This window comes from Eleutherodactylus coqui, chromosome 2 (genome assembly GCF_035609145.1).
Source record: "Eleutherodactylus coqui strain aEleCoq1 chromosome 2, aEleCoq1.hap1, whole genome shotgun sequence".
NCBI lineage: Eukaryota > Metazoa > Chordata > Amphibia > Anura > Eleutherodactylidae > Eleutherodactylus > Eleutherodactylus coqui.
In genome coordinates, this window is record NC_089838.1 from 16,451,655 (window position 1) to 16,475,556 (window position 23,902).

The following is a 23,902-nucleotide window of genomic DNA, read 5'->3' on the forward strand; positions in this document are numbered from 1 at the left end:
TTTTACATGCTAAACATTCCCAGATCCTTTAACCGTTCAGATTCGTCTGGCATGACTTGTTTGTTACAAACCCATACTAGCTCTGGTTAATTACTTCATTTTTATGCAAGTACTTGCATACATGCTGTTTAATAATTTGTTTAAAGATCTTTCCTGGTATAAAAGTCAGGCTCACAGGTCTGTAGTTTGACAACAACTAATAAATGAAGAAATTAACATCTAAACTCTACATCAGGACTTCAATGGAGTATTTAGAGTCTTAGGCTGGGCCATGCAACCGTATATGTAAAACCTGTGTAAGTCACGCTAGTTTTTACAGCTACGGAGCCCGTCTATTGCGGTGTATGGCAGCGATATTGTACAGCACATGACCGTGTATCTCATGTATGCTCTCATGTGCAGTCTTCCTGGTTTTTTAAATTTACATTTCCTGTGCTGTCGCTTTGCAATGGTTCATATATGCAATGTAATTGTGTATGGGCGGCGCTGATTACGCACCCATAGAAAACAATAGGCTCTCAAGCATAATATGCGGCAAAATAGAACATGTTGCATTCTTTTTTGTGCTCGTGTATTACACAATACATGCATGCAAATGTAAGAGAAACCGCAAAAGGCATCACACGCGCGTAATATAGGGTAAACGTACGATCGTGTGTGTTCGGCTTTACACATAGAGGCAAAGCAATTATTTTAATATCATTTTCTTTTCCAGATGACAAAACATTTACAGCAATGAGATGCAGCAGAGAAGCATTTTTTTTCCAAAGAATTAAATCCTTTACATATTTTCTCCCCATGCAGGATCATGTGAATAATTGAGCTCAGAATCTGAGCAGAAAGGTGTCCTTTGTAGATAGTGCCGTTTCAGCTCTTATCTATGCAAGCCTTTGACATACTGAGTGTGTTAATACACTTAAAGGGATTGTCCCGCGTCGAAACGGGTTTTTTTTTTTTTCAACAGCCCCCCCGTTCGGCGCGAGACAAACCCGATGCAGGGACTTAAAAAAAAAACCGCACAGCGCTTACCTGAATCCACGCGCTCCGGTGACTTTTTACTTACCTGGTGAAGATGGCCGCCGGGATCTTCTCCCTCGGTGGACCGCAGGGCTTCTGTGCGGTCCATTGCCGATTCCAGCCTCCTGATTGGCTGGAATCGGCACGTGACGGGGCGGAGCTACCAGGAGCCGCTCTCCGGCACGAGCGGCCCCATTCAGAAAAGAAGAAGACCGGGACTGCGCAAGCGCGTCTAATCCGGCGATTAGACGCTGAAAATTAGACGGCACCATGGAGACGAGGATGCTAGCAACGGAACAGGTAAGTGAATAACTTCTGATAACTTCTGTATGGCTCATAATTAATGCACAATGTACATTACAAAGTGCATTAATATGGCCATACAGAAGTGTACAGACCCACTTGCTTTCGCGGGACAACCCCTTTAAGGTCTATTTACACAGGACGAATGTCAAAAAAACGATGCCTGACACTCATCCCTGTGTTTCCTCACTCTCGTTTTCCTGCACTGGAGCTAGCAGAGCTGTCTCACTCACAGAGCAGCCAGCAGGGGGGCGGGGCAGTGCAGGAGGATTTCTCTCCTCCCCCGCCCTCTCCATTGGCATAACATAGCAGCCATTCACAACTGAACGGCTGCTGTTTAAACTGAACATTCGTCCCGTGTAAATGGAGCTTAAGTTTTAGTGTTTTCAATCAATATAGAAATATGTGTATACTAATGGTAGTGTTACTTATAATAATAATCTTTATTTGTATAGCGCCAACTTATTCTGCAGCACTTTCAAGCACAGAAGTACACAGACAATACAACAATTACATGTGATATACAATCAGTTTGAAACAAATGAGGTGGGGGGAGGTATGGGGGAGCACAGGTAGTACAGGAATTACATATGGAAATCAGTTATTAGAAAACAAACGGGGTGGGGCGGTAAGGAGGTGCAGGGGTAGAGATCATATGTGATAGGCAGGGTGGAAGGTGTGGGGAGCCATAGGGAGGGGCATGGGGACTAGGTCAGGAGATTTGATATGCCTCCTTGAAGAGGTGCATTTTTAAAGCGTGGCTGAAATTTTGTGCATCGGGAATTGTCTCGATGCCTTGGGGTAGAGCACTCCAGAGGATCGGTGCTGCTCTGGTGAAGTCCTGGAGGCGAGCATGTGAGGTTCGTACTAGAGGGGTGTTTAGTTTGAGTGTGTTAGCAGATCGGAGTGTGCGGTTGGGTTGGTTATGGACAGGAGGGAAGCGATGTACGGTGGTGCGCTTTGTGGGTGAGGAGTTTAAATTTAGTTCTGCAGTGGATGCGCAGCCAATGCAATGACTGGCATAATGCAGAGGCGTCTGAGAAATGGCTGGATAGAAAAATTAGCCTACCTGTCGCATTTAGTGTAGATTAGAGAGGAGCGAGTCTGGTACAGGGAAGGCCAATATATAGCGAGTTGCAGTAGTCAAGTCGGGAGTGTATGAGGGCGACAACAAGTGTCTTTAACGTGTCCATGGTGAGGAACTGATGGATTTTAGCAATATTTTTGAGGTGTAGGTGGCATGTTCAGGTCAGAGATTGGATGGGGGGGTTGAAGGAGAGGTCAGAGTCCAGTGTGACCCCAAGGCAGCAGGCACTGGAATGTTGAGGGAAGGTCGGTGTAAAGACGAGAAGGTCAGTTTTAGTTAAGTTTGAGAAAAAAGGAGGACATAGTATTAGAGACAGCGGACAGATAGTCTGTGATATTTTGGAGGAATGGTTCAGAGAAGTCACGGGAGGAGGTGTATAGTTGGGTGTCATCAGTGTAGAGATGGTATTGGAGGCCGAATTTGAGGATGGTTTATCCAATTGGCTGTGTAAATAGAGAAGAGAAGGGGACCAAGCACCAAGCCCTGGGGGACCCCGACAGTGAGGGGAAGTAGAGAGGAAATAGAGCCAGCAAAGGAGACGCTGAAAGAACAGTCAAAGAGGTAGGAGGAGAACCAAGAGAGAGCAATGTCCTTTAGGCCATTAGAGGAAAGCATAGTGAGGAGGAGGTTATGGTCAACAATGTCAAATGCAACAGAGAGATCAAGGAGCATTAGTAGGGAGCAGTTGCCTCTAGACTTTGCCGTCATCAGGTCATTTTAAACTTTTGTGAGGGCAGTTTCGGTCGAGTGTAGAGGGCAGAGACCAGAATGGAGAGGGTCGAGGAGAGAGTTATCAGAGAGAAAGCATGTGAGGCGAGAGTAGACAAGGCATTCTAGTAATTTGGAGATGAAGGGGAGGTTTGAGACAGGTCGGTAGTTGGCAGGATTGGTCGGGTCAAGGGTTGTTTTTTTTTAGCAGAGGTGATATGATGGAGTGTTTGAATGAGGAGGGGAAAGTGCCAGAGGTTAGGGAGAGGTTGCAATTGGTGGTGAGGTGAGTATTGACAGCTGGGGAAAGGGACCGGAGGAGGTGAGAGGGTCGCTAGTGCAGGTGGTGGGGCGAGCAGCCGAGAGCAGTCTGGAGACCTCTTCCTCTGTCACTGGTTCTAGTATAAATAGTAATTGAGTGTTGGATGCAGCGCTGAAGAGACCGGGGTCAGGGCTAGCCGTGCAGTTTTTGGAGATTTCTTTTCAGACGCTGTTTATTTTTTTTTAGAAATAAATCCTCCAACTAAACTGCATTGCAGTGGAATCATTTGTCTAGAAAGCGTAGGCAAATTTTAATAATCTTTCACTGATCCATAATAATCTCAACCTTTATGTGGGAATGTCATGCTCCAATACACTGGGCTTACATAGAATTTGTGGGGCCCTGTAGCAAAACTCAGTACTGCCCTTCTACCCCCCCAAAAAAACACTGGAGGCAGCTTATCTATAAGGCAGTCACCATATAATTGTCAAATACCAGTTCTATACAGTTATAGTGATTACAGTGCAGGTACCACCAGTGATCACAGGTGGCATGTACTTTGATGGGTGTTGTCCGTTTTTAGTTTTTTTCTTTATCTGGCCAGAGTGCTACGAAGACTTCCTCCAGCTACAACTTATCTCTATACACTCTTTTCTTCCTGATGCTACTTCCAATGTCCCTATCAATGCCCCCCACAGCAATAATGCCAAAAAATTATAGTGCTCCCTCCATGGTCCTACAAAGTAATAGTGTGCCCTTTGTGGCCCCACAGAGAACTGTAATATTACCCCTCTATAGCCTCACAAACTAATAGTGGTCCCTCTGTGACCCCACAAAGAAAGTGTGTCCTTTGTGCCATCAGTGGGGTGCTAGCTATGGAGTCAGGTAGGGAAAGATGTTAGTTTGTCGTGATGCCAGATCATGTACGGGTAGGGATCTGTTCCAAGCAAAATAATAAAATACAGAAAGTGGAGAACTAAACAAAAATGGGGGTAAACCTCTGTCCTGCCTGGAGTGTGGTTTCTCAGTGCAGATGTTGTAGATAGAGTTAGTGGTGTAAAGATAGTCCAGGTGTTGAGTGGTAAAGTAAACTAAAACAGTTTTATTCTTTAAGAGCAGATGAAGGGTTAACTTGACTCTTTGCATAAGGTTCACACTACATGACTTTAGAGTAGACATTTACAGTTACTGGCATTAATTACTTCTGCAGATTCTCAGGGGCTTGGTACAGGGAATTACATTTATCCTCCGTACTTTTCCTTTCAGCTTTGCTTCCTGATTGTGCCTATGTCTAGCCGACATAGGTCTCTTTCTGCTCTCTTCTTTTCTCTCATTCCTCTTCTACTGATTAGCTCTTAAGTACTCACACTTTTGTTGTTCTCCTTCCCACCGTACTGGCTTTCTCTGATGACTTAGTAAAAGCGTTCTCCTTGTTCCTTCCCGGTATCTATCTCAGGAGTTCCTGGACTAGACTGCCTTAACTCTGCCCACTCCTCTTGTTATACTGTAACCCTAACCCAATCTCCATGGAACTATCACCCAATCCCAGGCAGTCTCCGTCTTTGATACCTGTCTAACCACTATCCAAACTGTTGCTAGGTGACCTGTACTCACAATGGGCTGGGGGAAATTACCAGTATATCTATATTAGTGAGAAATATGAACAATAACATCATAACATTTCATAAACCCTTATTAAACCTCATTGCACACTGTAATCATGACAGAAAGTGCTGGAGTACCCAACTCTGGGGTACTACAGTTTGCACCCCTGCACAGAGCCAAGTGGTTTCCATATTGGCAGGACTGTGAGTTACAAAGAGAGTTGTACAGTTGAACAGATTTTCAGCTAGGGCCCAGTGAGTCAGCAATGTAATGGGGCAATTTGACCATTCTTGCCCCATAGGCCTCATTGCAGTTGCGTGGCTTGCCTCTCGTTGACCCTGAGCTGTGAAAGGGGAGAAAATTTGGTTAAAATATTTAACCACTGGGACACTCACTAGAGCTGGAGTCTCAGAGTGTCCCTATATGAATGGAATAGGGGTCATGCTTGCACACTGTTCTTTTGTTCATCCCTATGAGACATTAGAGAACGCAGCTATTTCCAACAGTCCTATAGAGATGAATGGAGCAATAGTGAGTACATATGACCACTGCTTCATTCATACAGGGATACTTGGGCCCACCGCTGTTGTGTTCGGTGAAGGTCCCAGCTATTGGATGCTCACTAATCCACACCTTATCACCTATTCTCAGGATAAGTGATAAACACTGGCGTACCGCTAAGGGTCATAATTGTGACCCAGTCCCTTAGTGAACTGGGGCCCATGGACCCCTGCCATATGCTGTATTACTGCCGTGGCCCATGGGCCAGCTGTGGGTGGCACTTAGGGAAGGCATTCATGCTATAGATTCCCCCGGCATGCGGTCCTCACTTTTTACTGAGAGACTGCAGTTGTGATTCATCATAGTAATAGTTATACTATCTGTACATATAAAATTATATACAGAACCATTGTGAAAAGACAATGGGCTTGACTGTCAACAAATATTGCAGACCAAGCAGGAACATACATCCTGCTGATACCCCCAATGCCCCTTTTTAGGGCTATCCTGTAGAACTAGTGCCCTCCTCTGTGGCCCCATAAAATAAAAATGCCTACTGTTTCTATTGCTCTAAAGAGTAATAGTGCCCCTTCTGTGTCTCAATAATGTAATAGTTACTCATGTGTACCTCTGAAAGTTATAGTGCCCCTTTTTCAACCCTCAAAATTATATTATCCTCCCATTGTGTCTCTCAAGATCATAGGCCCACTCTGTGCCCTTCCCCCAAATGTCTGGCCAGCTACACAACTGTCTATCTCACTTATGATCTGACAATACGGCTTGGTCCAGTCCTTTCCTAAGAGGAGATAGAGGTAAGGAGTCAAGTATGTACTGCTCAGAATTTCAGCATCAGATGCCTGATAGATACTTCTGCAGCTGCTCAGGCTTTTGGTGGTGGGGAGAGGCATGATGAGTCAGCTGTGGGATGGGGAGGAGTGGGGCTTCATACCAGATCCAGCAGGTTGTATTGCATTACACTGCATTACATACAGGCTACAGAAGCCAAACGGAGGAAAATTTTAACCCCTTAGTGACCAAGCCTGTTTGCACCTTAATGACCAGGCCAAATTTTGGAAATCTGACACGTGTCACTTTAAAATGGAACAACACCATAAAGGTTTTGCATATCCAAGTGATTCTGGCCTTATTTTTTTTGCCACATATTGTACTTCATTTAGGCCATAAAAATAGACTGATAGAATTTGTGTATATTGATTAAAAGCGTCAAAATTCCGATAATTTTGAAAAAAATCGTCATTTTTTTCACATTTTCAACTGCAATATCTCAAATATATGCAAGCATAATATAGAAAATTTTGGTAAGATTTATATTTCCACCTGTTTACTTTGTTCTGGGCGCACATTGGAAAAACTTTCGTCTTTTTTAACCATTTATAAGACGTACAAATGTAACATTTTTGATTATTATTAACATTTTGAGGAACACATTGCTTTCCTGCACTAATCCAAGATTGCAAAGGCTCATAGGTATCAAAATGATAGATGCCCCCACAAATGACCCCATTTTAAAAACTGCACCCTTTAATTTACTTACTGAGGGCAGTCAGGAGTATTTTAACTCCGCACTTTCTTTTCAGAAATTAATGCAATTTAGAGGAGAAAAAATAAAATTTAATATTTTTGCAAATATGTCATTTTAAAGACAAGATTTTTTTTTTATGATGCACATGAAAATGAGGATTTGCACCCCAAAATGGATACCCCTGTTTGTCTTGTGTTCACAAACATACCCATTGGGGCCTTAATCTTCTGTCCAAACCGAAAGGAGCAGCCAGTGGCTTTCAGATCAGACATTTTGCTTGAAGGTGATTTAGGCCCCATTGCCCACTTGTAGAGACCTTGAGCGGCCAAAATGATGGTGAACCCCCACAAATGACACCATTTTGGAAACTAGACCCCTAACGCATTCATCTATGGGTGTACTGCATATTTTGACCAAACAGTTTTTGAATGAATCTAAACAAAGAAGGAAACAAATTACGATTTTCATTTTCTTGGCAATTGTGTCATTTTAAAAATAGTTTTTCTTGTACAGCACATGTCTGAATGAAGACTTTCACACCAAACTGGATACCCCTGTTTGTTTTATGTTCAGAAACATACCCCCATTGTGGCCCTTATCTTCAAACGTTAACTGTCTTTTAACTTTTACATGATCGCCATTATCCATTGGATAATAGCGATCACGTGACAGAGGACCGCTCACTGCAGCCCTCCGTACTGCTCCAAGCTCTTGGCTACCTTTAGTAGCCAGGAGCAAGGAGATTTTAAATTTCCTGTGCCCTCCCCAGCTTCTGCGCTTGTGTTCACCATGTTGGCGACGTGCACATGCGTCAAAGTTGGGGAAAGGCAACGGATAAGGATCCAATTAGTGGACATTGCCGGTGGCCTTAGTTAAGTAATTTCACCTCCCCTCATGGATCGGATCTGGGATGGGAGGTAAAACTTTAGCTTTTTTAAACTTTTACGTGATCGTCGCTATTCATTGGATAACAGCGATCACGTGACCAAGAACCATGAAATCTCCAGGCTCTCGGCTACATTTAGTAGCTAGGTGCGGGGAGATTTTAAATTACTCCTGCAATCCCATCCAGAGCCTGCCTGTAAAAAGGCAATGGGCTGGTCACTAAGGGGTTGAACATCTTCCATGTTCTTTAAGAACTATGATGATTTACATATTGGTATTAGCCTTGTAAAATTTGTAATAGGGAAGGTCACTGGTCCATCCATGACTCCCTACAGATTACCTCCACAGCCAGTAGAGCCACTAAGCCTAACTTCGCAGCCAACCTCTTTCTCCTATCTTGACAGGCTCTCCATAGTTTCATCCACTGAGCTACATCATAGAGGAGTAGGCAGATATTAGATATGCAATTGCAATCAAAATGAATCAGACCCCCATTGCAATTTAGGCCGGGTTCACACCACGTATGTTCACTGCATATTACCTGTGTAGTTTTTACACACGTAATATGCATATCCCATAGATTTTAATTAGGCTGCTCACGCGCACTGCGTGAAGTATTTGCACAAATAGAATTGGCACATGTTCTATCATGGCACGTTTTACTTGTGCATACATGCCAAAATAGTGTATGGGGATTGGCAGCACACAGCAAGTACGCATGTCACTGTGAACTTGCTGCGGGCTCAAGAGCGAGAGATCCACGAACGTCCCGCATTCAAGCATGGTCATGCGAGCCGGCCTTAGGTTTATGTGCCAATTTTTTAGATTTCAGCTGTTTGCAAAAACAGTCAAACAGAAACAATTTAAAAAGCTCTATACAACGAGTGGTTCCTCGAAATGAATCACAAAATGTCACTTTTAATGATTACTGCACTCTGAATTATTCAACCCCTTGATGGCAAGCATCTTTAATGCTTAGTGGAGCTCCTTTTGCTGTTATGACCTGCTGCAAATTTGATGTATAGCCAGACAGAAGCTTCTGACAACGTTTCTATGGAATCTCAGTCAGTTCCTCATGAACAATGGTCTCCAGGTCACTAATATTCTTGGGTTGTGTTCTGCAGCCTTCCTCACATCCCATCACAGATTTTCAATGGGGTTCAGTCATGTGACTGTGGCGGCCACTCCAGAACCTTCCAGGACTTCTGAAACTAATCCTTGGTGGACTTTAAGGTTTGCTTGGGATCAGTGTCCTTTTGGAAGATCCACTGATGCCCAAGCTTCAGCTTCCTCACAGAAGGCATGACATCTTTTCTTAGGATTTTCCTGATACTTGACTGACTCCATCTTGCCCTCCACATGCTGCAGTGGAAGCAAAGCAGCCCCAGAGCATCACCGACCATAGACTCATAGACTGGTGGAGATGGAAGGGACCTCCAGGGTCATCTGGTCCAACCCCCTGCTCAGTGCAGGATCACTAAATTATCCCAGACAGCTATTTGTCCAGCCTTTGTTTGAACACTTCCATTGAAGGAGAACTTACCACCTCCCGTGGTAACCTGTTCCACTCATTGATCACCCTTCACTGTAGGTAGGGTGTTCTTTTCAGCATTTGCTTCATTCTTCCTCCTCCAGACGTACCGCTGATCTATAGGCCCAAAAAGTTCTAGTTTTGTATCATCGTTCCACAGAATAGCATATCAGAGCTGAATTTTCTTGTGCTTTTGGGTCAGTAGAGGTGTACATCTTGGAGTTCTGACAAAAACCTTAGAACTTAGTATGCTCCTTACTGTACAAATGGAAACCGCATTGCCTGCTACCACCAATTATTGCTACAGGTATTTTGCAGTCACTTGAGGGGTTTTTACTACCTGCCTCTTGAGGAATCTGGTGGCAGCCGGTGATAGATTCCTCTTTTTGTCACATCCAGGTAATGTAGCCAGTGTTCCTACAAGTTTGAACTGCTTCCATCTGAGAATATCTCTAGGAATATTCAGTTCCTTTCTCTATCTTTTTGTATGCTTTTTCGTGTTTGTGCAAGGCATTTATCTCTTCACTTAACCTTTTCGACTGCTTACTTGACTTAGGTCATCCAGTATAAAAGGGCCCTATCAGGTGCAGATGCCCAACAGGTGGTCATCCCAGTGATGATCTGTGATGTGCTTGTACATAGGTATGATTGTTGTTCAGTAAATGGGGGTGGGGGGCACAGAACGCCGGCTTTCATTCACATTAATTAGGCAGTCGTTCATAAATGAATGGCTGGCTGTTTACACGACCAATCCGTCGTTCAGTTTTATGCATGCATAAATTGAATGTCGAATTAGAAGTGAATAAGTTCTCCTTCATTCAGTCAGGGCATGCATTTACACTTGGCGAGTAAAATGGCCCTTAGGCCACTCTCACATAGCCCGCTTTTTACCGCGATACATTGCCTCCATTGATTTCAATGGGGCTCCGCAGACCTGCGCTTGAATGTGTGGTTTCTAACTCTGCGCTTTTTGAGCGCTGTCTGCTCTATTTTCGTGCATTTTGACGCTTTTTAACTCACCTCATCACAATGATGGGGTGCATTAAAAAACGCTGTCAAACACTGTGCAATACGTTCAAAAACGCTGCTAGAAATCACGGTAAAATGCTGCAGTTTTGTGAACGCATGTGTAAGAGTGGCCTCAGCCATGCTGTATTTCTAACATGCAATCAAACTTCACAGTCAACAAAGCTCTAGACAGTCCAGGAGTTTGCTGTGCTTCATATCAAGCACACCTGATGCATTTAATGAAGACCTTCATTAGTTGCATCAGGTTTGTTTGAGACAACACCTGATTTGCAAATGTTTGCTCTTACTAGGGATTTTATTCAGTGGGTTAAATAATTTTAAGACTACTGTAGTCATGTATAGTGGCCTTTTTTTGAAGAATTTGAAGTAACCTTTAGTTATATTAGTTGTATTGAGCTATTTACATTTTTCTTGTTTTTTTTTATTTTTTAGCAAATAGCTGAAAATTAGTAAATTTGCCAAAGCATACTAAATTGCTACATGGGTAAATAATTTTGATTGCAATTGCATAAGGCACCAGGGTGCGGGTGAAACGGCTACCCTCCACCCCTCATAGTTAAGCCTCTGATTGATAGAAAAATAAACCACTTAAAGAAACTCTGTCACCTACTTTTACTACTTAGCTAGCTAAGCTTATGGGCTGCTGAGTCCGGGGATGTAAGTGTTAAGTAGGTGACAGATTCCCTTTAACAATATAATTGCCTTTAAAATTTTGCCTTTCTTCCTCATCATGTGTAATCCATGGTTATGTGTTAGCAAGAAGCCACGGTGATGTGTTATCCTATAGCTCCAGCCCTGTATGCAACATTAATTAGCCAAGTCCACAGCTTTGGAGACCACAATTTTAATTTTTTTGAGTAACTGAAGTACACTAGCAATGTATAGCTAAAATATAAAAGCAACTACCGCCTGTTAGCTTTACCAAAGCAACCAATAAATTCTTTGTTAAAGGTCATCAAAGATTTTTGAAAATATACATTTTCTGTACATTTGGGAGTAAATTAGCAAATAATTTAACTAAAATAATACGGTAATTTGATCAATTCAACATAATGATAAATTAAAGAGATACTAGCTATAAAATGTAACAATATGTCTAGAGATGAGTGAGTATACACGCTAAGGCACATTACTCGAGCGAGTAGTGCCTTAGCCGAGTATCTCCCTGATCGTCTCTAAAGATTCGGGGGGCGGGGAGCGGCGGGGGAGAGCGGGGAGGAACAGAGGGGAGATATCTCTCTCCCTCTCCCCCCCCGCTCCTCCCTGCTCCCCACCGCAACTCATCTGTCACATGCGCCAGCCCCAGAATCTTTAGAGACGAGCTGGGAGATACTCGGCTAAGGCACTACTCGCTCGAGTAATGTGCCTTAGCGAGTATACTCGCTCGTCTCTAAATATGGCCACTATATGGATTTGTTTACATGGTCATATATACAACTAAACCACCCATAGAGTTTCTGGATCTATGTCCTAAATGGGTGCTATATGTGTACTAGATACTGTACGGTGATAACCAAATGGCTTTGAAAAAAGTTTTGAGAGCAACCCAGAAGCTACAGTATTTACACATGGGCTGGAGGATGTCCATTTTCAACGGCATGCCGAAAACTCCCATGATAAGTGGTGGCACGGAAAGTATAAGAATGACCCCGGAGGGAGCCATCGATTTGGCCACTTTGCAGTTTATTATTGCAGCCGAAAAAATTAAGAAATCCATTCCTGTAGTTCTTATTCATCCAGCCGTAAAGTAGTGGGTTAGCAAAGGTAGAGCACATAGCAATGACATGAAAGATGGAATAAAGGAGCTTGTACTCTTGAAATACAAGGACCCAATCCAAATCAATGGCCAACTGGAAGACGTGAAAGGGAAGCCAACAAACGGCAAATACAACAACCATCATGACCAGCATCTTGGTTGTATTTTTCCTCCGTTGTTGGGTATCACATCTGGGTGTTGGACTTATATGGTTCTTTAGCTTCAACCATATTCGCATATATGCATAGCATATTACAACCAGAGGCAGGACATATTGTACAAGAAGCATTGAAATGCTGTAGATGGCTGCATCCCTGCTATTATTTGAGGGCCACTTCTCGGCACAAACAGCTATTTTGAGTTTCAAGGCTGGTAAGTCTTCAAACCTATATTCTCTAAAAATAGCTAAAGGAATAGCAAAAATGGAAGCTGCCACCCATGTGATGGTGACAATTAAGAAGCTGAATTTTTTGGAGATCCGACTGCTTAAGTGAAATACAATACACCAGTATCTATCCAAAGCGATGACAACTAGGGTCAGCGTTGAGACGTTAACACTCATGGCTTGCGCATAAGGGAACAGATGACAAAGTACTGATCCAAATTTCCACTCATTCATCAACGTGTAGACCAGGGTGAAGGGAAGGCAAAGACTGTCCACCATAAGATCTGCAACAGCTAAATTGGCTATGAAGAAGTTTGTCACTGTTCTCATGTTTTTGTATTTCATAATCATGTAAATAACCAAAGAGTTGCCAAGAAGCCCCAAGAGGATGATCAAAGAGTATGCTGTGATGAGGATGATCTGAACCCAAAGAAGATTGGTGCTGTCTGTCATGAAGCTAGAACCGTGGAAATACTGGATGGGGGAAACAGTGCTTTTTGAATGCCATTCTCTCAAGTTACGTTCTTCTGTCATGTTGCTTTGCTTTAATGTTCCCATTTGTACTGAGAACATACCTTGATTTTGCCTACAATAGAAAGTAAAAGTGGTGGTCATTCAATTGAATTTAGGATTGTCAACAATAACATAAAATTGTATTTTAAAAAACTCAAAAACTAACCACTTTAGAACTGCTCATCATGCATTTATGGAGGACGCTTGTGGTCCTTAAACCCAGGTTATAGCAGCTATCTGAGTGCAGAATGCTTAGGTGCCAGAGGCTGTTAGGGACCCAGGAAAGAAGGCAGAATCACTGCCACCTCCTCTAACAAAAATTATATCTAAGCGACCAGAGGCATAACGTGAAGCTCTTGGGCTCCAAGGCAAAACCTGTAACAGGGCCCCCAAATATAATGCTTTATTCATAGTAATGGGCTCCCTATATGGGGAACTGGCATCTAATGGGCCCCCTAAGGCTCCTGGGCCTGGGTGCAACCGCATCCCCTGCATCCCCTATAGTTACACCCCTGTAAGCAACCCAAAAATATACCCTCTCCATCAGTGCTGTAGTGCTAGCCCCCACCCATTTACCCTAAATTGGTAGTATGAAAATTAAAGGCATTGTAAAGGATTAGAAAAACATGTCTACATTATTACAACTCGGCTTCATTTAAAAAGGTATTTCCAAGACTGACTTTTATCACCTATTCCTAGGATAAGTGGTAAAAGTCTGATCATTGGGGTCTTACCAGTGAGACCTCCATCAATCCCAAGAACGAAGGTCCTGTGTTCCACTCTCCTCCTCACTGTAGGCTCACTGGACCCATTGCAGGGAGGAGAAAATTGAACGGAGTCACAGTTGAGTTTATACTCATCTATTTCTGTCATCCACATTGAGATGAAGGCAGCAGCACTGTAGAGGGATAGGTTGCGCAATTATAATGTGAAAAAGCTTGATTTCTGCGGATTTATGGTAAGTGTGGTTCATATGATAGTAATAAGGATTATATGCGGATTCTATATATATGCGGGTTTGCTGCCATCTAATGGGCAAAAGTTATTGTGCTCTTTTCTACATTATGCTGGGATGCTGTAATTGGCGGCAGAGAGCACAGGACAAGAGCCGGAAACCAGCTTGAATAGGGTAGTGTACTGGAAGCCACTTGTCTAAGAAGATGCATTATGTTTGGCATGCGAGTGGTTCCTGTTTCAGGGCCTATGACTGATCTTCACCCTAACATGGAAACTACTTGTGAGTGGTCACACATAGGATATTTCTGTGTCCAGATGATTGGGGCCACATGTTGTGCACCCCTATGTTACAGGAATATGATAGGATACTTTATTAGGGTCAGGGCACACTGGGCCAAGAACTATGCTAGCTCCATCTGGGTGAGGGAGAGCCTTGCTCCAGCACTACTGGCAGTCGGTGGCGCCAGAGGTACTGACATTCCACCCCACATAGATCCCCTATTGGCTGTCATTTTGGAGGGACTCCATTCCACCTTGGGGAATCCCCTGCATTGGGAGCCTCTGATCAATGGGCTGCCACATAAGAGCACCGTGCATGCAAAGCCACCACTCCATTCAATTTCCACATGACTGCAATGAGCTCACAGTGAGGAGGAAACCCTCGTTCTCAGGACTGGTGGGGGGTCTCAGCGGTTAGACTCACACTAATCAGACTTTTATCACCTATGCTGTGCATAGATGATAAAAGTAAATCTTGGGATTACTTCTTTAAGTGAAAAAGGCTTAAAGTGATCCTCCAATTCCAGGACAAGATTTGTCTCTGCACGAGAGGGGGGAAGTAACATAATCTGCCATCCTCCACTTGTGCCAGTGAGCTGTGGACCAGCCAGTTCTTGGGACTCCTCTCAGGTTTTATAAGATGGCCACAGCACTTCTCTTGTAACAAACAAGTCATGCCAGACTAATCTATTTTCCTTCTATGACTGAATCACTGACTGGGTTGATCAGGAAAATGCGGTGGATATAGTATATCTTGACTTTAGTAAAGAATTTGACAAAGTACCTCATACTATACTTATTGAAAAAATGACCAGATATGGGATTGACAAGGCAACTGTTAGGTGGATTCACAACTGGCTGAGTGATCGTACTCAAAGAGTGGTCATAAATGGCTGTACCACAAGGCTCTGTCCTAGGCCCAGTGTTGTTCAGCATATTTATAAATGATCTGGAAAAGGGAATTGATGGGAAACTGATCAAATTTGGTGATGACACAAACAATAGGGAAGAGCGAGAGAAAAGATCTAGAAAAGCTTGCACAGTGGGCAGTGACTAACAGAATGGTATTTAACAAGGAGAAATGCAAAGTCCTACATCTGGGCAAGAAAAATGAAAAAAGCACATACAGAATGGGAGGAAGTGGGCTAAGCAGCAGCACATGGGGAAAAGACTTGGGTATACTAATAGATCATAGACTGAACGTGAGTCAACAATGTGAAGCAGCAGCCAAAAAGGCAAACACAATTCTGGGATGTACTAAGAGAAGCATAGAGTCTAGATCATGTGACGTAATTATCCCTTCTACTCTTCCTTAGTCAGACCTCATCTGGAATACTGTGTCCAATTCTGGGCACCCCACTTTAAAAAAGACATAGACGATCTGTAGCAAGTTCAGAGAAGAGTTACCAAGATGGTGAGAGGTCTGCAAATCATGTCCTATGAGGAACGGTTAAAGGGTCTGGGAATGTTTAGCTTGCAAAAAAGAAGGCTGAGAGGAGACTTAATAGCGGTCTACAAATATCTGAAGGGCTGTCACAGTGCAGAGGGATCAGCCCTATTCTCATCTGCACAAGGAAAGACTAGAAGCAATGGGATGAAACTGAAAGGGAGGAGACACAAATTAGATATTAGAAAAACTTTCTGACCGTGAGGATGATCAATGAGTGGAATAGGTTACCACAGGAGGTGGTGAGTTCTCCTTCAATGGAAGTGTTCAAACAAAGGCTGGACAAATATCTGTCTGGGATAATTTAGTAAATCCTGCACTGAGCAGGGGGTTGGACCAGATGACCCTGGAGGTCCCTTCCAACTCTAGCATTCTGTGATTCTAAATACTTGATGCACTTTATACATAAGAAGTGCATCATCAGTCTAAGACACTACATACTGCTTTTATAGGCCACTGTTGCCTAATCCAAAAGCAGCTTGAAGTGTCTCAAGTGAGAGGAGCCATTTTGGAAGCCTGAAGAAGGGCCAGGTAACTAGCAGATCCATGGCACACCAGAACAAATGGAGGACAGCAGGTAATATTAATCCCCTCCCAGGACGAACACTGTCCCCAGGACTGGAGGGTCGCATTTATGTAGGCGAATATTCTGCCCCCTAACAAACATGTAGCTACATTCACATCTGTGTTCAAAGCCTCCATTTGAAGGTTAGATTGCAGATCGGCATGAAATACTCATCGAATAAGTCCTGCACAAAGGATTTGTTCATTCAGTAAAATGCTGGAGGGCCAAACGGAAACTGAATGGACCCCATTCATAATATGGAAGAAGATCGCCTGTATAATGGTTGAGTGATTATTAATATGACCATTCTTCTGCAGTTATTGGCAGCACATCCCAGTTTACATGGGGAAATGTATTGACAGTAAACAAGCATCTTCACACCTGCATAAAAAATCTGATCAGATTAAGGGTTTATTCACAAGACGAGCCGAGGATCGAGCAAATAGTTATTAAGGATCACACGTCCACACACAGCTGCTGGATGAGACTGCATACATAGTGGAGGAGGAGAGCTAACAGCTGATTGGTGGGGCTGGGGAGCAGCAGCAGTTGCCTCCAGTGCTCAGTAATCAGCTGTTCGTACAGTCGGCTCTTCTCCTCTGCTGTGTGATAAGGATCGCAGGTCGACTTCATAGCAGCCACCCCACTCTTTATCACACAGATCCTTGCTACATAGCTGGGAGGGGGAGGAGAGACACCTGTAGGTACAGCTGATTGGTCCCTTGTTCTGCTAAAATGTATACCTCACTATAATCAGATGTGCCATGCAGGGTTCTTGAAAAGTTGGATAACAACTAATGAATTCTCTTCCAGGATCCTGAATACCGACTGCAGAGTTATGCAAGCATTTTTACCACATACATCACTATAACTAGTCAAACATGCGATTTAGGGCTCCTGGAAAGCTGGGTGACAAATAATAGGACAACAATACATTTACACTCAGCTGTCCCTGGATCTTGAATGGCAGGTTGACCTAGTGGTATATACTTCATTCTGAGGCGGTACTACTGCTCTTTATTCCTCCTGTAATACCTCCCTCACAGCCTGGCCTTAGCTCAGAATATTTTTTCCTGTTTTCCTCCTCTAAAACCCAAGTGCGTCTTATAAAGCAAAAAATATGGTACATTTTTACTGTATTTTCAAATTTTAAGTATAAGACTGGGTTGACACAGGGCGGATTTGCTGTGCAAATTCCGTCCGGAATTTTGCAGCGGCAAATGCCCCTGGGGCCACTAATGCCCCTGGGTCCAGAAATCTCGTCCACAGGAGACGGCGTATCAGTCTCGGCAAAACTGGTAGAAGCCTGAGCTGCGGCGCAGATTCCCCAGCCACAGCATGTCCATTCTTTTTTTTTACATTGCGGCCCAGCTCTCCTCTATGGGAGTGCTAAGTGCCGCGGGTTTTGAAGCAGCGTTTGCCTGTCGGAAATCTCGCGGTTTTTCGCTGTGGCCAAACTGCGAGTTTTCCGCTGGGAATACGCCATGTGGGAACCCAGCCTAAAACTTCTTATGCAAAAAATGTACAAAATAAAAAAAAAAGAGCTGCAACGCCAGTCACAGCCTAGAAACTACAGTGGCGCTGTTTCTAGAAAAAGCAGCCAGGTTTTTCTTATGTGATACGACACCTTTTAGAAAATAAGAATGCGTTCTTCTAGGAGAGGCTGAGCTCTCAGACGTTAAATGAGAGGTGATGGAAGTGGAGCTGGCGCAAATTACATCCTAAATAACACCTAGAAATTACCGGAGACTTGAACGTTCAGAAATGAAAGCCATCTGTCACACCAAGACAAAAGGAGTGTTCCAAGAAAAAAATGAGGAAAATACTAATGACCGTCTCCTGCTGGTCTTATATACTGTTTATCTTCAAATATGAAGAGATTCAAGTTTTTCTTTTCGGTGGGGAGTGTGAAAAGTCAGCGGGGAGCAAACAGAGGTGTTATATGAAGATAAGAGAATATACAGACAGCGGGGCATCTTTGATCTATTTTGTATACCAGATCACTGGTGTAAAAAAGTTCCAAATTATAGTACACAGCATAATTGACGACTTTTCTAAAGATTCGGGGCCGGCGGAGGTGACAGGTGAGTTGCGGGGGGGGGGGGGGGGGGGGGGAAGGGAGAGAGAGATCTCCCCTCCATTACTTTCCTCCCTGCTCTCCCCCACCGCTGCCGGACGGCCCCCGAATCTTTAGAGACGAGCGGGCAGATACTCGGCTAAGGCACTACTCGCTTCAGTAATGTGGCTTACCGAGTATACTCGCTCATCTCTACTCATGACCCATCAGCTTTACTAGAATTTGCACCAAAAACTGGTGGAAATTATAGCTGAAACCTACACCAGCTCATAGTCGCCACATGCAGAAAATATTTTAAGAGGCTTGTGACGCTTAACACATTCGGCGCACCTCACGGCAGCACCCCCTTTACTTCCACCAGTGAATAACATTCCGATCTAAGTATATATACCCCAGGTTGCAATTATAGGGGCTGTCTGGCTGGAAGACTCCTGCTGAAGGCGGCATAGAACAAGAATTAGGTGAATATTGGCCACCCTTTTTATCTCTTTGTGGTAATATTAGTGTCTGAGGAGTGGGCTCCAGCCTAGGAGACAGCGGGGTAGAGTTTGGGCCTTGTCACAGTGGCACTACCATCTTCCACCCTGAGGGTAACCCAACTTTTGTTTCGTGACATCACTGTTCCATCTGCTGAAGTGGTTCCAAATGATGTTGTAAATAAAGCAGTCCACTCACAGGGATAACTTTTAAAGCACAGAGCCGGCAACGGACGGCAAAGCTCGTTTACTGAACAAACTTAGTAAAGCAGTCCAAAACACTTTACATCCAGCAACAATTGAAGCAGCAAATCGGTATGCGGTGTGACAGGGAGGATACATGGGTAGGCAGTAGAGATGAGCGAACGTACTCGTTTCGAGTAATTACTCGATCGAGCACCGCGATTTTCAAGTACTTCAGTACTCGGGTGAAAAGATTCGGGGGGCGGGGGGAGGCGTGGCGGTGCGGAGGGTAGCAGCGGGGAACAGGGGGGAGCCCTCTCTCTCTCCCTCTCTCCCCCACTCCCCGCTGCAACCCCCCACTCACCCACGGCGCCCGCCGAATCTTTTCGCCCGAGTACGGAAGTACTCAAAAATCGCGGTACTCGGGCGAAAAAGGTGCGTGGCCGAGTACGCTCGCTCATCTCTAGTAGGCAGGAGAAACCAAAGTCCCGTTATCTGTGGGTCCTGGTCCTGGCAACACACTTTCTTCTCTTCAGCTCTCTACCGGTTTATATTCACAAGTCCCGTTGCACTCTATGTTGGCTGGCAACTCCTCTCTTTCCTTTCTCTCTCTTTAGGCTGCAAACTCCTGAGGGTAGTAGTCCCCAAGCAGCCATTAGGCCATCCTGTCGGCCTCCTCTATTCTGGGTTTCAGTCAGGCAAGGCAAAGTTTCTCCTAGGGCATGGCAGACTTGCTCGTGCCCTCCCCTGCAGAGCCCCAGAGAGACCCAGCCTGACTTCTCTCACTCTACCTCCTTTGCAACTCAGAATAGACTCTCTTCCACTCACCTTCTGCAAACTTTAATATAAAGCATGGTCAGGTGACCACATACTCACAAGACAAAACACTACATTTCCAAACAGGGACAGCTCTTCTGAATCATACCACATTCAAAGACAATATACAAGACAATACAGACTACGTATAGCATACATTACATTTACAGCACAGTGGGGGAAAAACCATTACTGATGGGGGCACTCTTGGGAGCATTATCACTAATTGGGGCACTATGGGGGACGCTATTAATGAATGACACCGTGAGAGAGAATTACTATTGTCATCACTTTTTGGGGCTCTATTAGGATGAAGCCACCCTGTCATAGTAATTGTTGGGGGTACTACGAGTGAGCACTATTACTGTTAAAGGTACTGGTATTTTGGCTGCAAGAAGTCTTCATGGTAGTCTGGGCTGAGTGGAGAAGTTGAGGAATGCAAACTCAGAGAAGATATCACCTGTGATCACTGGATGTATGATTTTTAGAACTGAACTTAATTTAAAAACTTATACGCATCCTGACCTAGCAAGTAAAGTTTGTCTTTTATGTCTGTGGCGGGATTCAGTACACAATGTATGCCTTGGGAATAACTAAAATATCTTCCAGCTCCTGTTGCCTTTGTTTAATTAGTGCTATCACTGAGATCTTTAATTATGGAAGGGAAATGGGAAAACAGTCTTCACGCAATTCCTTTTTAACCCAATACCTGCTGGAAAGAACAAAACCAATGTAGCAAAGTGAAATTTGTGCATTAATGCTGATGGTGTGGATTTATCCCCCCAGCCAATCGTCATGCATATATATATATATAAATACCAGCCCCTCTTGCTATTGGGTGCTGGCATTATGCATTCCCTTTCAGAAAGCTGGTGTCTGGAGTCATGGATAATTGTTAGTTAAACAGTACATCTCTAGAAGACCAACCTCCAAACATTTTATAGCGCACGTGTCGGGCCTCCCGCTAACGCGTTTTCAGTGGTTTTGCGTGCGGCTTTAGGCAGAGCTGGCGTGCAAGCCAAGGAGTTTGGCACGCATTCTATTCAGATCGCGCAGCAACCATGGCATATGACTGCGGGGTTGAGAAGGAGGGTATAAAACATCTGGGTAGATGGAAGTCAGGCACGTACAAGTCCTACGTTAGGCTGAATCTGAAGGTTGTGAGTAAACCATAGTGAGCACATTACGGCAGAGTAATTTAGACACTGGGTAGCGGTTTGTGTTTTTTGTTAGCTTTAAAAAATGTGGGGACAGGGATTGTTGAGCGGTGTTTTTTCTTATTGGGTAATTTGTTTTCAGCGGATACATGGCAGATCTGAATCATCGGCCATTCATACGTGCACTGGGCGGAGAGACGCGCATTAATTCGACCAGTCGGAGGAGGTCTGGGTGTCGAAAGAGCAACCGTGCACTGGTTAAGCATTAGAGGCCTGAGATGGTTTAGATTATTACTAGAGATGAGCGAGCACCAAAATGCTCGGGTGCTCGTTACTCAGCGCTGAGCCAATCAGAGGCAGCACTCACTCACCCATTCATGAATTCATGAATGGGTGTGAGTAAGAGCTGCCTCAGATTGGTCAGGCTGTGACCAATCAGAGGCAGCTCATTCAGCAGGCGGGGATTTTAAATCCCCGGCTGCTGAATACTACAGAGAGCAGTTCAGGAGAACTGCGGGACAGACGCGGCTGAACTCCGTCTGCCAGGACCGGGTGAGTATATATATTTTTTTTGTTTTTACACATTTCTGGATGAATTTCAGGGAAGGGCTTCCCAAAAATTCATCCCGTGCTCACCGGCAGCCGATTGCTTTCAATGGAGCCGGCTGTATTGCCGGCTCCATTGAATTCAATGGTCAGTGCTCATTTCATCGAGACGAGTACCGCGTGGTGCTCGTCTCGAGTAACGAGCATCTCGAGCACCCTAATACTCGAACGAGCATCAAGCTCGGACGAGTATGCTCGCTCATCTCTAATTATTACCAGAAGTCATACTCGTCAGCAAACGGGTGCCACGCCAGGTTATCCTGCTGATTCACGCAGTGGGCAGTGACCTGGGCTACGTGAAGATGAGTGAGTTGTTGGTCATGACGAAGCAGGTGTTTCGCAAGTGTTTCGAGGAGGTGATATTGGTATGGTCCAAAATAGCACAAAGACGGGTGTGGAGAGGAGCCAGAGGCCAGAGGTCATTGACAGAGTTAGAAAAGTAGTGAATGCTAAAATGTCGAAGTTCGTTCAAGAGTTAGGAGGAATTGCCATTCAACATTGGAAGCTGAAGAGCATGGAATGGAGCGCAATGCAGGATGACGGCGTCCACCTAAATGATATCGGTATCAACATTTTTTTTTTCCAGGTTGCAGGATGGATTAGAGGCTGCAATGGAGCGAGGTAGTGGGGTGGGGTGGAGTGCAACATAGGGAGGTATGCCACATGCTCTGAGGCAGAGAAAACTTCCCATGCAAGAGGAGGAAAGTGGTTAGCAGCCTGTTTAGGTCGGGGCTTACGTACGCCTTGGGGGTTTAGGAAAGAAAGTTAGGTTGAAGGAAGCATGGGGGAGAGTGTTAGGTTTTAAAAAAGTTCAAAGTTTTAAAAGGTATTTGTTATAATAGTAATTTAATAAAGCTGTGGCCACCCCACGTTTAAAAGCCAGAAGGTATTGAGTGTTTTTATTTTATTAGAGGGAGTAGAGAGGTGAGGTATACCTCCAGTCTTAGTTATCCTGTTAGTGTAGGGACTGTTTGGCCAAAATACTAACTAATACCTTGTGCTAATTGATATTTCCATCTGTCTTGTTGTGTTAGTACTTTGGTAAGTATTTGGCCGCCTGGTGATGGTGTAGGGTCCCTGTTTTCCCTTTGTCGCTTGCATGTTTGGACACTGTTCATACATAGCATAAACCAATCATGTGTATATCTCTTTATACTTCCAACCTTAAAGGGGTTGTCTCGCGAAATCAAGTGGGTCTATACACTTCTGTATGGCCATATTAATGCACTTTGTAATATACATCGTGCATTAAATATGAGCCATACAGAAGTTATTCACTTACCTGCTCCATTGCTAGCGTCCCCGTCGCCATGGTTCCGTCTAATTTCGGTGTCTTCTTGCTTTTTTAGACGCGCTTGCGCAGATGGGTCTTCTCCCTTCGGCTCGGCACCATCGGCGTTTTGGCTCCGCCCCCTTGTACGCATCATTGCGTAGCTCCGCCCCCGTCACGTGCCGATTACAGCCAATCAGGAGGCTGGAACCGGCACACGTCATGGGGCGGAGCTACGCGATGACGCGTACAAGGGGCGGAGCCAAAACACCGATGTTGCCGAGCGGAGCCGAAGGGAGAACACCCATCTGCGCAAGCGCGTCTAAAAAAGCAAGAAGACACCGAAATTAGATGGAACCATGGCGACGGGGATGCTAGCAACAGAGCAGGTAAGTGAATAACTTCTGTATGGCTCATATTTAATGCACGATGTATATTACAAAGTGCATTAATATGGCCATACAGAAGTGTATAACCCCACTTGATTTCACGAGACAACCCCTTTAAATATTTGGAGTTTGTGTAGGCAAGGTGAATAAAACCTCCATGAACATAACTGGTGGTCACATAAAATATTGATTTGATTTAGATTTTGTTCATTCACTTTGAATGTTGTTAGTTGACAGTAATAAAAAAATAAACTATTAACGCTTCTAATTTTGAAAGCATTCGTACCTTGCAGCATTTTTTTAACACCTGACTAAAGTTGTCGCATAGTTGTGCATGTCACATCTATCTATCTATCTATCTATCTATCTATCTATCTATCTATCTATCTATCTATCTATCTATCTATCTATCTATCTATCTATCTATCTATCTATCTATCTATCTGCGTAACTTGAAGCTCCCGGGCCCCAATGCAAAACCTGTAACAGGGCCCCCAACTATAATGCTTTATTCATAGTACTGGGCTCCCTATATGGAGAAGAGAGGTCTTATGG

The 23,902-nt window shown here is 44.2% G+C and overlaps 1 protein-coding gene across 1 annotated transcript in view; it reads right to left on the minus strand.

The window, feature by feature from the left end:
• Window positions 1-11,865: 11,865 nt before the first annotated feature.
• Window positions 11,866-23,902, minus strand: part of LOC136610205 (neuropeptide Y receptor type 2-like) — a 53,435-nt gene continuing 41,398 nt past the window's right edge. The window contains exon 2 of the mRNA XM_066589446.1: window positions 11,866-13,198. Within this exon, the coding sequence (XP_066445543.1) occupies window positions 12,034-13,185 (1,152 nt within the window). The 5' untranslated portion in view covers window positions 13,186-13,198 and the 3' untranslated portion in view covers window positions 11,866-12,033. The remainder of the gene's footprint in view (window positions 13,199-23,902) is intronic.